This window comes from Maniola hyperantus, chromosome 5, assembly GCF_902806685.2.
Source record: "Maniola hyperantus chromosome 5, iAphHyp1.2, whole genome shotgun sequence".
Lineage (NCBI taxonomy): Eukaryota > Metazoa > Arthropoda > Insecta > Lepidoptera > Nymphalidae > Maniola > Maniola hyperantus.
This window is the reverse complement of record NC_048540.1, coordinates 14,216,005-14,228,665: the sequence shown is the minus strand read 5'-3', so window position 1 is coordinate 14,228,665 and position 12,661 is coordinate 14,216,005. Positions and strand designations below refer to the sequence as shown.

The 12,661-nt window shown below is 37.8% G+C and overlaps 1 protein-coding gene across 1 annotated transcript; it reads right to left on the bottom strand.

Annotated features, from left to right (window-relative positions):
• Nucleotides 1–3,734: 3,734 nt before the first annotated feature.
• LOC117982122 (lysosomal proton-coupled steroid conjugate and bile acid symporter SLC46A3-like) lies at nt 3,735–11,880 on the bottom strand. Its single transcript, XM_034968417.2, has 7 exons — nt 10,747–11,880; nt 9,695–9,836; nt 6,921–7,022; nt 5,937–6,074; nt 5,777–5,860; nt 4,970–5,126; nt 3,735–3,892 (listed from the first exon to the last, which is right to left on the bottom strand). Exons 1-7 carry the CDS (start codon nt 11,542–11,544, stop codon nt 3,829–3,831), a joined length of 1,485 nt encoding a protein of 494 aa, XP_034824308.1. The 5' UTR covers nt 11,545–11,880; the 3' UTR covers nt 3,735–3,828.
• Nucleotides 11,881–12,661: the final 781 nt, after the last annotated feature.

Here is a 12,661-nt window from a genome sequence, read left to right as displayed (position 1 = left end):
GTTAGGTGTATAGGTATTAGGTAATGCTGTGAATAGGTGTGCTACTTAGGTACTTTTTTTTTTGTTGTTACGTATTGTTCAATAAAGATTTTATATTTTACTAGTTTATGCTCGCGACTTCGTCCGCGTGAACTTCACATTTCAAACCCCTATATTACTCTTAGGGGTTGAATTTTCAAAAATCCGTTCTTGCCCACGTCATAATAGCTATCTGCATGCCAAATTCCAGCCCGATCCGTCCAGTAGTTTGAGCTGTGTGTTGATAGATCAGTCAGTCAGTTAGGCAGTCAGTCAGTCAGTCAGTCAGTCATTCGGTTTGTCAGTCAGTCGGTCAGTCAGTCAGTCAGTCAGTCAGTCAGTCAGTCAGTCAGTCATTCAGTCAGTCAGTCACCTTTTCCTTTTTATATTTGGAAGTGGACAGTGTAAAAGTTGAACAGCTTTATTTCTTCATCGGCCAAGTTTGGTTTCTTGACAACGTACAAAGAGCCACCTGGGAACTCAGTTTATAACTGTTTTTATAAACTTCCACAAAGGCAGGAAAAATGTTATTAGTGTTCCCAACTCTGTTTCCTTATCATAATATTTTATTTATTTTCACTTTATAGCTGACAGTTATTGATAGAAATATTTTAGGGATGTAAGCCCCAAAGTAATAATTCGACGACCTCCCTGGCGCAGTGGTAAGCGCTGTTTTCTTATAAGTGGGAGGTACCGGGTTTGATTCCTGGCAGGGATTTGGAATTTTATATTTTCTAAATTTCTGGTCTGGTCTAGTAGGAGGCTTCGGCCCAGTGGCGTGCACAGTAGAGGTGTCAAATACAGGTTCATGTGTGTATCACAATATTATCACGTGTTACAGACAAATATTTAATAATTATTAACGTTACATTATTTTGTTACAAAAAAAAAATTGCTTGAACCGTGAGGCGCAAGCAGAAAAATGGGTGCAATCGATTTTCGACCTTATTGACATACGTCAGAAAACAGCATTTTAGCAATCTATGAATTATACTGAGCAAGAATATGACAAAAAACAACATTCTCATAACCGTCAATAAGGTCGAGATTTGCTTGCACCGATTTCACCATGAGGCGCAAGCAGATAAATGGGTGCAAGCGATTTCCGACCTTATTGACATAGGGAACAACATTTTAACAATCTATGAATGATACCTACTGAACAAGAATATGACAAAAAACAACTTTCTCATAACCGTCAATAAGTTCGAGAACTAGGGTATACTCGATTGATATAAATTTTAAATTTTACTCTTAATAGGTACCCAATCCATACCTTCGCGACAGGTCGAAATGGCAATCGGGGAGGGAATGCCCCGCACACCCGCACACCCGCACGGCCCCTGTGCTAACCCAGTGCGGGCGAGCGAGGGTGACGTGCGGGTGTGCGGGGTGTCACCCCCGCCTCATACCCCGATTGCCATCTCAACCTGTCGCGGAATACAGTACCTAGTACCTACCTATGTATGTAAAAATAAAAACAAGTAGAACGATAAAGCAATGTCAAGTAGATACCTACAATACAATAGGTAGGTAAGTTTACCTAGTTACCTATAAAAAAATCTTTTTAGTAGGTAACTACTATATTTATTATCATACATTTCTACATATTTATTATCATACGAATTATAAAATGATGATGATGATTTCTAAAAAGAACAATACCACTTCACGTACCTAACCTATTACCTATAATACTTAAATGTATGATAATACCTACACTTTGAAAAACATTTTCTCATACGATTTATAAAGTGACGCAAGTATTTCCAAAAAGAACAAATCTACTATAATAGGTATTATTAACGCGCGACACAAATCTATCACAACACAAAAATGTACCTAATCTACATTATTTTGCCTAATCTACATTACAATTATTCGCCTTAAATATTTATCGACACTCAAGTTCACAAATAAATAAAACTGCATTCAAAATTTATTACGAAACAAACAAAATGATAAAAATACTAGCCGCATACTTGTATCATCACAGTCAACATGTAACAGGCCAATACGAAAATTCGATGTAATAATTATTCACCGTCGAATCGCGACGATATTTGTATTCAGCTGTACCTACCTAATATATTTTAATCTAATATCGTCGCTCGGTCGCGCCGCGCGCGGCGTATCAAAGATCGAACGCCTGAGTTATTTTTTAGGAAGGATTTTCTCAAATTTTCACTACTTATTATATATTGTATTCAATTTTGTTTTAATCTAAAAACGAATATCTTGAATACATTTATATATTTAATAAATTTATTAGGTACATTATTTTTTGACACCTCTAGTGCACAGGATTTGAAGCCAGGGTAGGCATTAGGTTTTTTTTTTTTTTTTGATGCCTCTATGACCTGTACGCTACTGCTTCGGCCGTGGCTAGTTACCACCCTACCGGCAAAGCCGTGCCGTCAAGCGATTGAGCGTTCCGGTACGATGCCGTGTAGAAACCAAAGGGGCATGGGTTTATTAAAAACTACCATACTCCTTCCAGGTTAGCCCGCTTCCATCTTCGACTGCATCCTCACTTACCACCAAGTGAGATTGCAGTCAGGGGCTAACTTGTATCTGACTTTAAAAAAAAATTCGAACCCTTATCATTTCTAAAACAAGACCAGTGCTCAGTAGTGGCCCGGTGATTGGTTGTTGTTGATGAAGATAATGATGATAAATTTCTAAATTGTTTTTGGACTGGCCGGGTCTGGTGGGAAGAAAAGACGTGCCGTCAAACGATTAAACGTTCCGATGCGGTGTCGTGTAGAAACCGAATTATGGGTTTGTGTGTTATTAAACTACTGTACCTACCCTTTCTAAGTTAGCCCGCTTTCAGTTTACACTGCATCGTTAGTTCTTCTTCACTCTGGGCTGGTTTCCGCACTTAAACGTTTCCGTCTGTTGTGCGTGCATCGCCCCTCCCCGCCGAAGTCTTCACTCCAGCCATCCAAGCTCGCTCCAGAAGCCAAATAGACCGCCCAGGTTGCCGAGGACTTCATCACAGATGAGATCATCATCAAGGGCTCATCATTATCATCAGCAACCGATAGACGTCCACTGCACTGCTGGACATAGATCTCTTGTAGGGACTTCCACACGCCACGGTCTTGCGCCGCCGCCTGAATCCAGCGGCTCCCTGCGACTCACTTGATGTCGTCCGTCCAAGTGGGGGAGTCTTCCAACGCTGCGCTTTCCGGTGCGAGAATTTCGAGGCGCCATTCGTGAACCTTGGAACCCCAACGTCTATCGGTTTTTCGAACTGTGTGGCCCAATGGGCAAGGGCCAATAATTCAGCTTCGCCACTCCCTGAGCTATGTTGGTTACTCTGGTTCTCCTAAGGGTCAAGTCCAGGGCTAACTCGTAAAAAAAAACTTAATTTACAATTCACTAGCTGATGTCCGCGACTTCATTCGCGTGGAATTATGTTTTTAAAAATCCCGTGGGAACTCTTTGATATTCCGGGATAAAAAGTATGTAGGTAAGTGGCCTATGTCACTCTCCAGGTCTTCAACTATACTCATGCAAAAAATCACGTCAATCGGTTGCTCCGTTGCTAACCAACCAACAAACCAATAAACCAACAAAGCAACAAACAAACACATCACTGATGATGATGATGATGATGATGATTATAAAATGTGAAACATTTATAATATCGGTAGTGATGTAGGTATATCTAAGGTCCAAAGTCCTGAGACAATAAAACACAATTTAGTCGTCAGCCATACTTTATTAAATCTATTTTAGGTGTAAAACAACAGAAAAGGTACAGTAAAAAGAGAAGGTAGTGTAAAAGTTTGTGCGCGAGACTTATTCCTTTATCACCTCACGCCGCCTAAGTTTCGTTTCTCGTCGGTGCCGCACGAAGAGCCACCTGGGGGCAGAGAGTTTGCGAACTGTAGGCTTAGTACAAGATTTTACGTATCGCTAACGTTGATAGTATTCGAGCATCGAAATACTTCAGTATTGAAGAAAAATTTACCTTTAATGCCTAGTTTTAATAAAAGATTTAATAAAAAAAAAGCTCAAGTTCGTCCATACATTTACAGCCAGCGCGCTTCAAGCGGAAACGTTGCGAAATTAAAATCAGTGCTATTGAATTTTTGAGTTAAATTCAAGGATCTTACATTTAATTTTACTTTGACGTTTTTGTGTTTCGACTCTCAAATACTATCAACGTTGGCGAGACGTAAAATCTTATACTAAGCGTACTTGTATTTATAAATATCGCCAATAAATGGAAACAGGAAGTTTCCGAACTGTACTATGTAATAAATATCGACGATTAAAGGAAATAAATGGTTGGTGTTTTGACTTGCTATTGGAACAATGCTGTTTTAATAACTTCAAAAGGTAGTTTTGAGTTATCGCCCAGACAATTGCAACGTGGGAATTTTCAAAAACTAATATTTTTACCAAAATGTGAGTAGTAAATGATGGTACATACATAGATGGTCCCTTTCATATTTTGCCATTTGTGTATGGCGTGCAAAATTTGAATCTGTGATAGCCTAGTGGTTAGGACGTCCGCCTTCTAATCGGAGGTCGGGGGTTCGATCCCGGGCACGCACCTCTAACTTTTCGGAGTTATGTGCGTTTTAATTAATTAAATGTCATTTGCAAACATCGTGAGGAAACCTGCATGCCTGAATGTTCTCAAAGGTGTGTGAAGTCTGCCAATCCGCACTTGGCGGTAGACTATGGCCAAAACCCTTCTCACTCTAAGAGGAGACCTGTGCTCTGTAGTGAGCCGGCGATGGGTTGATCATGATGATGATTATGATTACCTGTTGTCTCCCAAAGCCACTATGATCCATCCAAACAAACGTTCCTCCCAGTGTTGGGGACAATACGCAGATAAACTTTCAGCTTTTATAAAATAACGAAAGTCTGGCACGCGCTGGCTCTTAGTCCATTGTCTTTGGGAAAAACTAAGATAAAAATGTCATACACCAAAACGCTGATAGCCGGCACAGTCATGCAGGCGCTATAGATGTACACCGCGCCGGTGAAAACGGGGATAGTACGGGCATACAGCGCGGAGTACGTGGGGTCGAATACTAGCGCCGCCAACGTCTCCACCAGACTGAAGAGAGAGTTCATTTTCCCTGGAAAATACAAAACAATTTTATTAGTAAGTAATTTTATTAGTAAACTAGTTGATGCCCGCGACTTCATACGCTTGGATTTAGATCTTAAAGAATCCCGTGGGAACTCTTTGATTTTTTCGGGATAAAATACTTTTATGCTACTGCATATGTCCTTCCCCGGGATGCAAGTTATCGGTTAAACGGATGGGCCATGAAAAGCTAGCAGACAGACAGACAGACAGACAGACAGACGGACGGACAGACAGACAGACAGACACACTTTCGCATTTATAATATTAAGTATGGAAGTATGGATCAGCCAAGTATGATGACTAATATTCCCGTTTCCTTTTCCAACGAAGCGTTTAACTTGTGCTAGGACTAGGTACGACAATAGTGCAACGGGTGGGATTTGAACCGGTGCCCTTTCGGATTTCAGTCCGCTCCTTTAACCGTTGAGCTATTGAATCTCATAAGTTTCGCAGCTTAACTTTGGTCAGCTTTAAAAAAAAAAGCTTTTAGCATAGGTGCATAGCACATCTCTGGTGGATTTTCTGACGTCTTTTAAAAACTGAATTGGAATTGACATTTTACTGATCTGCTTGATGTCTTTTCTCTCAACTTGCACGTACGAAATCTTCATAAAATAATAACATAGAGGTAGTTACCCATCTCCTCGGGGAGCACCAGCTTAGAGGCCATTGATCGGAGCGAGGTGAACGTGGTCGCGTTCAGAATCTCAATTATAGGGACTGCAAAGAAAATTATAACTTTTAGCTATTACGAAGACGAACGAGACGACGTGTGGTGGTGAGTGAGGTTATTTACCCATAAACATTTGGAGGTCCGTGTAGACAAAGGCCATGTATAGGGAACCCACTAGTTTGCTTGTGCTGGAGATGAGGCAGAGCATAGAGTCGTGGAATCCCCAGTGCTTGCTGAACACGCTAATGGAAAACAGGGCACCTGCAACCAAATATGTCAATTTAGATGATGACTATGTCAAAAAAATATAATTTCTTAGAAACTATTAAACTATCTTCCATAATTCGTACAATCCACGCCCGCTGTTAGTTTTAAGTTTGCTTACTATTTTAAATTATTGATTTAACTAAAAAAGTACGTTAAATTACGTCAAACGTTTATGTCGTCACATCTATGTCTTTCATACAAGCTCCCTTACTAAGCAAGCGTTTTGACGTTTGATAAAAAGTCACTGATTTGACTAGTAAGTAGTCATCATCCCTATTTAGGTACTTATTTACTATTTTAGTTATAGCATACAGGATTCATTTCAGTTGGTGTTATGTTTTGTAATTATTATTATGAAAAAAAATAATTAGATAAAATTAGTTTAAGTTTGTTACTATAATTTCTCATTAAGTGAAATTTGTGTATATCTGATTTCTTTTGAGAATAAAATTCTTTAACCACAAAAAAATCGATTCAGATTGGAATCGATTTTTATTTTTATTTTCATTCGATTTTTTCCCTCTTGTGCCACGATCAGGAAGTACGTTTGATAGCAGCGGTCGTTCTTTGATTAAGATTTAGCCATCTAGATATGTTATGACTGAAAGCCGTATTTCTAGCGCCTCACTTCGGTTAGTGGCGAGCGAAGTGAGCTGCCGACATTCGACACTCGAAAAGGTAAAGCTGATTTCAGGCATGATAAAGCGAGTCTTCCATATAATCACACTTTGGGTTTTAGCTTTAACATATTAAACATACTTACATTATTTTGACAAGATTTCGTGAAAATATAATACCAATTTTAATATTAAAGGTCTTACATGCGGCGAATGCACTTACCTAGGGAATGCGTTATAATACTGTAAGTGGAGTAGATACTGTATTTCAAAGCATCCCATTTAAGTCGATATCTCACAAACATGTATGTGATTATCCTCTCGCCTGGAAATAGAAAAATGCACTCAAATATAATGGCTATAAGGTTTATAATGCAAGTGTGTCTAAGAAAAGCTGCAGAGTTCAGTTTTCCAGCTAACAGTGCATATTTAGCTTAAGTACTATAGCTTTTTCCATAATGTTTTACTATGGGTCGGTATTGACCCAGGAGTCTGGCCCTTGTTCTAGTAAATAAGTAAATAGTACGTAATTTAAAATTGTAGGGTACTATTGTTAGTTTTAATTGTTTTTTATTGTTAGTTGTAAGAATTATATTGTACTTTTAGCTTATTGAGTAATTAATTTAATTATTATAGATTTATGCAAGGAATGTCTTAGTTTAAGTTTTACTATTTAGAAGTTTTAAATTAAGCATGTTGATTTATACATTGATAGTCCTAAGTTTATATAAGTCGTCATAATTATTAGTTTTCTTTGTATACCGTTGGCTTCCTATCAAATAAAATAAATAAAATAACAAATAAATAAATACTTTGGATAGTAGTAAGATGCATTTTAGAGCCTCAACAGCTCAGTGCTTAAAGAAGCGGACTGCAATATGAAAGGTCGGGGGTCAATCCCGACCCATTTGCACTGTTGTAGTACTACTCTTAGCACAACCTTGACGATTTCCCTGGCGCAGTGGCAAGCGCTGTGGTCTTATTCGTGGTAGGTCCCGGGTTCGATTCCCAGCAAAGCCGTGCCGCCAAGCGATTTAGCGTTCCGGTACGATGCCGAATGCCTATGGATTCAATGAAAAAAAACTGCCATACCTACTCTCCAGGTTAGCCCGATTCCATCTCAGACTGCATCATCACTTACCACCAGGTGAGGTTGCAGTCAAGGGCTAACTTGTATAGGAATTAAAAAAAAACTTTACGCTTAGTTGGAGAGTGTCAACGTGTATCACGTGTTGTCTTCAAGGTAGAAGCCATGTTATCTCTGTGCCTAATTTCGTTAAGCAGTTATGATGTAATGTAACAGACAGACAAACAAGGAAAAAATAACACAAAAAAACCATTTTATCATTTGCAATACTTATTTATCTGCCTACTTTTAGAACTATTTCCTTATTTGACTAGGTACAAGATCACTAGCGGCGCGGTATCTATGATAAATACTTATAATTTATGGTCAAATTAAATTTAGCAAACATTATTTTTAGCTATATTAATATCCCTAAGCTTGTCACAATAGAACCAACCATTTGTTATCACAGATCTATCTTATCAGACCAATACTCGTGGGCGTTCATTGTTCTGATGAAATGCCTATATTTAGTGTGATTTAAGAAGTTTAGGTCTTTATTAGTATTTAGGTAGGTATATTATTAACATAACTAGTTTATGCCTGCGACTTCGTCTGCGTAGACTACTCAAATTTCGAACCCTTATTTTACCCCCTTTAGGGGTTGAATTTTCAAAAATCCTTTCTTAGCGGATGTCTACGTCATAATACGAGTAGCTATCTGTACCTACCTATGCCAAATTTCAGCCCGATCCGCCCGGTAGTTTGAGCTGTGCGTTGATAGATCAGTCAGTCAGTTTTCGTTTTATATACCTACTTAGATTATGACGTTAAAAAATATAATATAATAATATATATATACGATATTCTAGAAAAATATACATAACAATTACTATTCCATTAGATATATTATTATAATAATATAACTAGGTGATCCACCCCGGCTTAGCTCGAGTGGAATTTTTGAAAACGACAATTTTCTAAATCCTGAAATTTGTAGTACTTTTATTTTTGACTGAAAGCCCAAATACCAATTTTCATGGATTTAACTTGATATTTAGTGGTCCAAGAGGGAAGGTCACTATTTAGTGAGTGAAATAATTTTATTTATTACTAGCTGATGCCCGCGACTTCGTACGCGTGGATTTAGGTTTTTAAAAATCCCGTGGGAACTCTTTGACTTTCCGGGATAAAAAGTAGCCTATGTCCTTTCCCGGGATGCAAGCTATCTTTGTACCAAATTTCGTCAAAATCGGTTGAACGGATGGGCCGTGAAAAGCTAGCAGACAGACAGACATACTTTCGCATTTAATGGATTTTTTAAATTTTCCTTTCTCCATTTTTATCCAATAGGTAGCCTAAAATATTAATTTTCATCGAAATAGCTTGAAAAAAATTTACAGACTTTCATACAAACTTTTATCCCCTATTTAAACCTCTCAGGGGTGGAATTCCTGAAAATTCTTTCATAGTGTTTGGTGTTTCTACGTTATAAAATACCCCAAGTATAGTCAAATTTTCAAGTTTCTAACCAATATAATTATTTATCTCTATTGTCGGGTCATCATCATCAGTACCCTTATTATAAATGCGAAAGTGTGTTTGTTTGTTGGTTTATTGGTTTGTTGGTTTGCAGATTTGTTGGTTTGTCCTTCAATCACGTCGCAATGGTGCAACGGATTGACGTGATTTTTTGCATGGGTATAAATAAAGACCTAGAGAGTGACATAGGCTACTTTTTATCCCGGAAAATCAAAAAGTTCCTACGGCATTTACCTAACCTAAATTTAAAAATACCTTTATATGTATACCTAAATAAATAAATTTTTCAAAACCTAATTCCACGCGGACGAAGTCGCAGTCATCAGCTAGTATTATTACAAAACATGCTGCACCTCTATGGAGATCAAAAGTTTTTTTATGGAACTTACCATGATTTGGTCCGTATATAATAGCCACAACGAATAGAGTCAGAATGATTTTCTTTCTCGTGTTTCCATCTCTTTTTTTGAAAGCTACGCTAACTGTCTCCTTTATTAAAGATACTAAATCAGATAAAGCAACTGGTTTGGGCTGAAATCGAAGAACAATAATATTTCGATTAACTTTACTTGCACGGCAGAGATCTAGGTACTATAAAGCTAGGGCCACACCTGCGTGTCATCAACGCGGGATGCTTGAGCGTCCACGACGCGACGTAAATCTAAACGTGCAAACCTACGCGATTGTTGCAGTTGCGACATTTAAAGGCATGACGCCATTAAAATTCGTGACGTTCCCGGTTCGTAGTCGCTTCGATTGCGCAGGCTTGGACGATGCCTAAATGCCCAAGTAAAACGTGTTAGTTAGGTATTTAATGTTGAACGTGAAAGCTTCTATGTACCTACCCTCAAAACTACGACATTCAAGGGGCGGATAGATAAATTCCTCATAAGCCGGTAACACATTGACGATTTCTCTGGTGCTGTAAATATTATTGCGGTAATCAATTATTTTCAGATGACCCGCCTGCTAGTTTTATCGCTATTAATTACTGTCATATAATTAATAAAAACTTCATTAAGCATGGCATCATAGGACTTAAAGTAGAGTCCGCACATTTGAACGTTTAAATTTGACTGACTAAACTTTAAAACGTCCTGTGGAGACCAAGACAATACGTAATCAAGTAAAAAAAAAAGTAATTAGTAGTAGGAAATATATGAAGGTGAAGATATTTTAGCGTTTAAAATGTCGTGAGTGATTTCCATTATAATATAAAATATCTCTTAACAGATATACTCACGTATTTAGTAGACGTTAGTCCTACTAGTTTCGAACCCATCCGGGGTCCTTTGTCAAGGGAGTCTTAACCGCGACGCGTGCGTGACCTGACTCCCTTAACAAAGGACCCCGGATGGGTTCAAAACTAGTCGGGCTAACGTCGACTAAATATGTGTCGACTAAGGTAAAGATAAATAAAATAGCATGTGTAAAAACTCACCTTTTCATTCTCTATTCCAGGTTTAGTTTTCGTCTTCAAACAAACGTACCCATACGTTAAAGTAATCAAATAAATGACCAAAGACAGCGTGAATATTCCATAGTAGCCCCACCATTTCAACAATATTCCACTCAAAGCCGTTCCGATCGGGACTCCAGCAGTCATGCACAAGTTAACCAGCCCAACGCGGAAAGTCCTCGACTTCTCATCAGTGATGTCACTTATATAGCTAAACACCCCCAAGTAAACCAAAACCCAACCGCCAGTAATAGCTGGGAACAAAGCCTCCAAAAACATAGTCAATTCAACTGAGATTTCGTAAAAGAACACCGTACTGAGTATATTGCTTATACACACCATAGATTCACCAAGTATCGGCAAAAGGATGCATACCTTTCGATTGCCTGTACGATCACTCCAAGCACCCATAAATATAACAAGTATAGTCGGCACGGCAGTTTGTATGACGCTTTTCCATGTTTCAATGGACGATATAACTTTCTGGACTTCACCTTCGTAGAATGTAAGGTTGCCTTCCCTCAGAATTAAAGCATCGCATATGCTGTCATTGTAGTTCAATTTAACACGACACGCTTTATCCAAGTTAAGGTTCTGGATGGCTATCCTAGCCAGCATCGATGGTATGATGAGACCGGCTACTATTGGTTCCACAGTAATATTTGATTTTATATCCCATAGTTTCTCAAAAAAGGTTCTCTTTTCAAATTCTTCTTCTTTTAGCGGGTTTTCATCTAGCGGTTGTTCTTCGGGATTTAGTTTCTTCGTTTCCCGAGACATGATCAAAATAGCTAACAGCGTGGATGCTACAGATAAACTAAAGTGTATCTTGAATTTATCTATTTGGTACGGAGTCAATCATTTATCTTTGTGCCAGTTGTTTAAACAAAAAAAAAAGGAAAAGATTTTCGCAATAGTAAATAGTAGTAATCTAGGTTGATTTTATTTGATTACAAAATAAGTAAGCAGGTAGGCTTATATAATATCCTCTTGTAAAATTATTTTATCAAGCATGATTCATAACCTGAATCTCTATCATTCAAGAATCAAGAATAATGGATCAGTTCCATTACAAGGCCCGTGATGATGATGATGATGATGATGATGAAATGGTGATGTATTTTGGGGTTCCGTTACAATCCCAAAATACATCACCAGTTCAAGCTCCTATTTCGATATACTTTCGCATATTCAAATTGATCGCTTAGATGACGTCAAAAAATTACCACGTTATCTTCTGATTGGTCGATTAAACATCTCCTGTCCACTCCGCTTAGTTGAAGGCCGGGCCCTGTAAGTGTTTTTTTTTTAAATATCTTATGATATAAAAAAAAACTGTCCTGACAGCAGTACTTTACTATTACTACAATCTAGCTTATGCGATAGGCTAATAAGTAATATTATTATATATTATCCTAAACTTATGAATCGGTCCATTGACTTATCTTAGTTTATAGTTAAAGAGTATTTATTGGAAGACACTTTGTTCTTGTGTTCTTTAAATTGCACTAGCATTACAAATGATATAACAGCCCTCTTTTTGCACGGGGGGGTTAAAAAGTCAGTTTTTTTTTTAAATAAGTATATGTATAATATTATTATCTTTATTATGTTATTCCTACATGATGAAAGCAGGACACGCTGTGTATAGTAGTTATCATTATTTAACATGCAACTAATAACTATTTACACAGGGTGATTATTTCGCTACTCTATCGACCATGAACTGATAAAGTAACAATCGTGTAATTGTAATTTTATAACATTTTGAATGCATTACTGTTTGTAGATTGATTACTATGTGCTCTTTGTTACGAGTAGCTGTTTGTTTGTATAAAGGACAACGTGCCTAGAAATAAAGACGGTAGGTATTCGAATAGGGATGATGACTATTAGT

Excerpts from the sequence above, each read along its gene's own strand:
- LOC117982122 (XM_034968417.2), bottom strand. The coding sequence starts at position 11,544 with ATGTCTCGGGAAACGAAGAAACTAAATCCCGAAGAACAACCGCTAGAT. Across the intron at positions 6,075-6,920 it reads TATTATAACGCATTCCCTAG|GTGCCCTGTTTTCCATTAGC; the intron begins GTAAGTGCATTC and ends ATTTGGTTGCAG. Across the intron at positions 3,893-4,969 it reads CCGGCTATCAGCGTTTTGGT|GTGGCTCTTCGTGCGGCACC; the intron begins GTATGACATTTT and ends CTCTGCCCCCAG.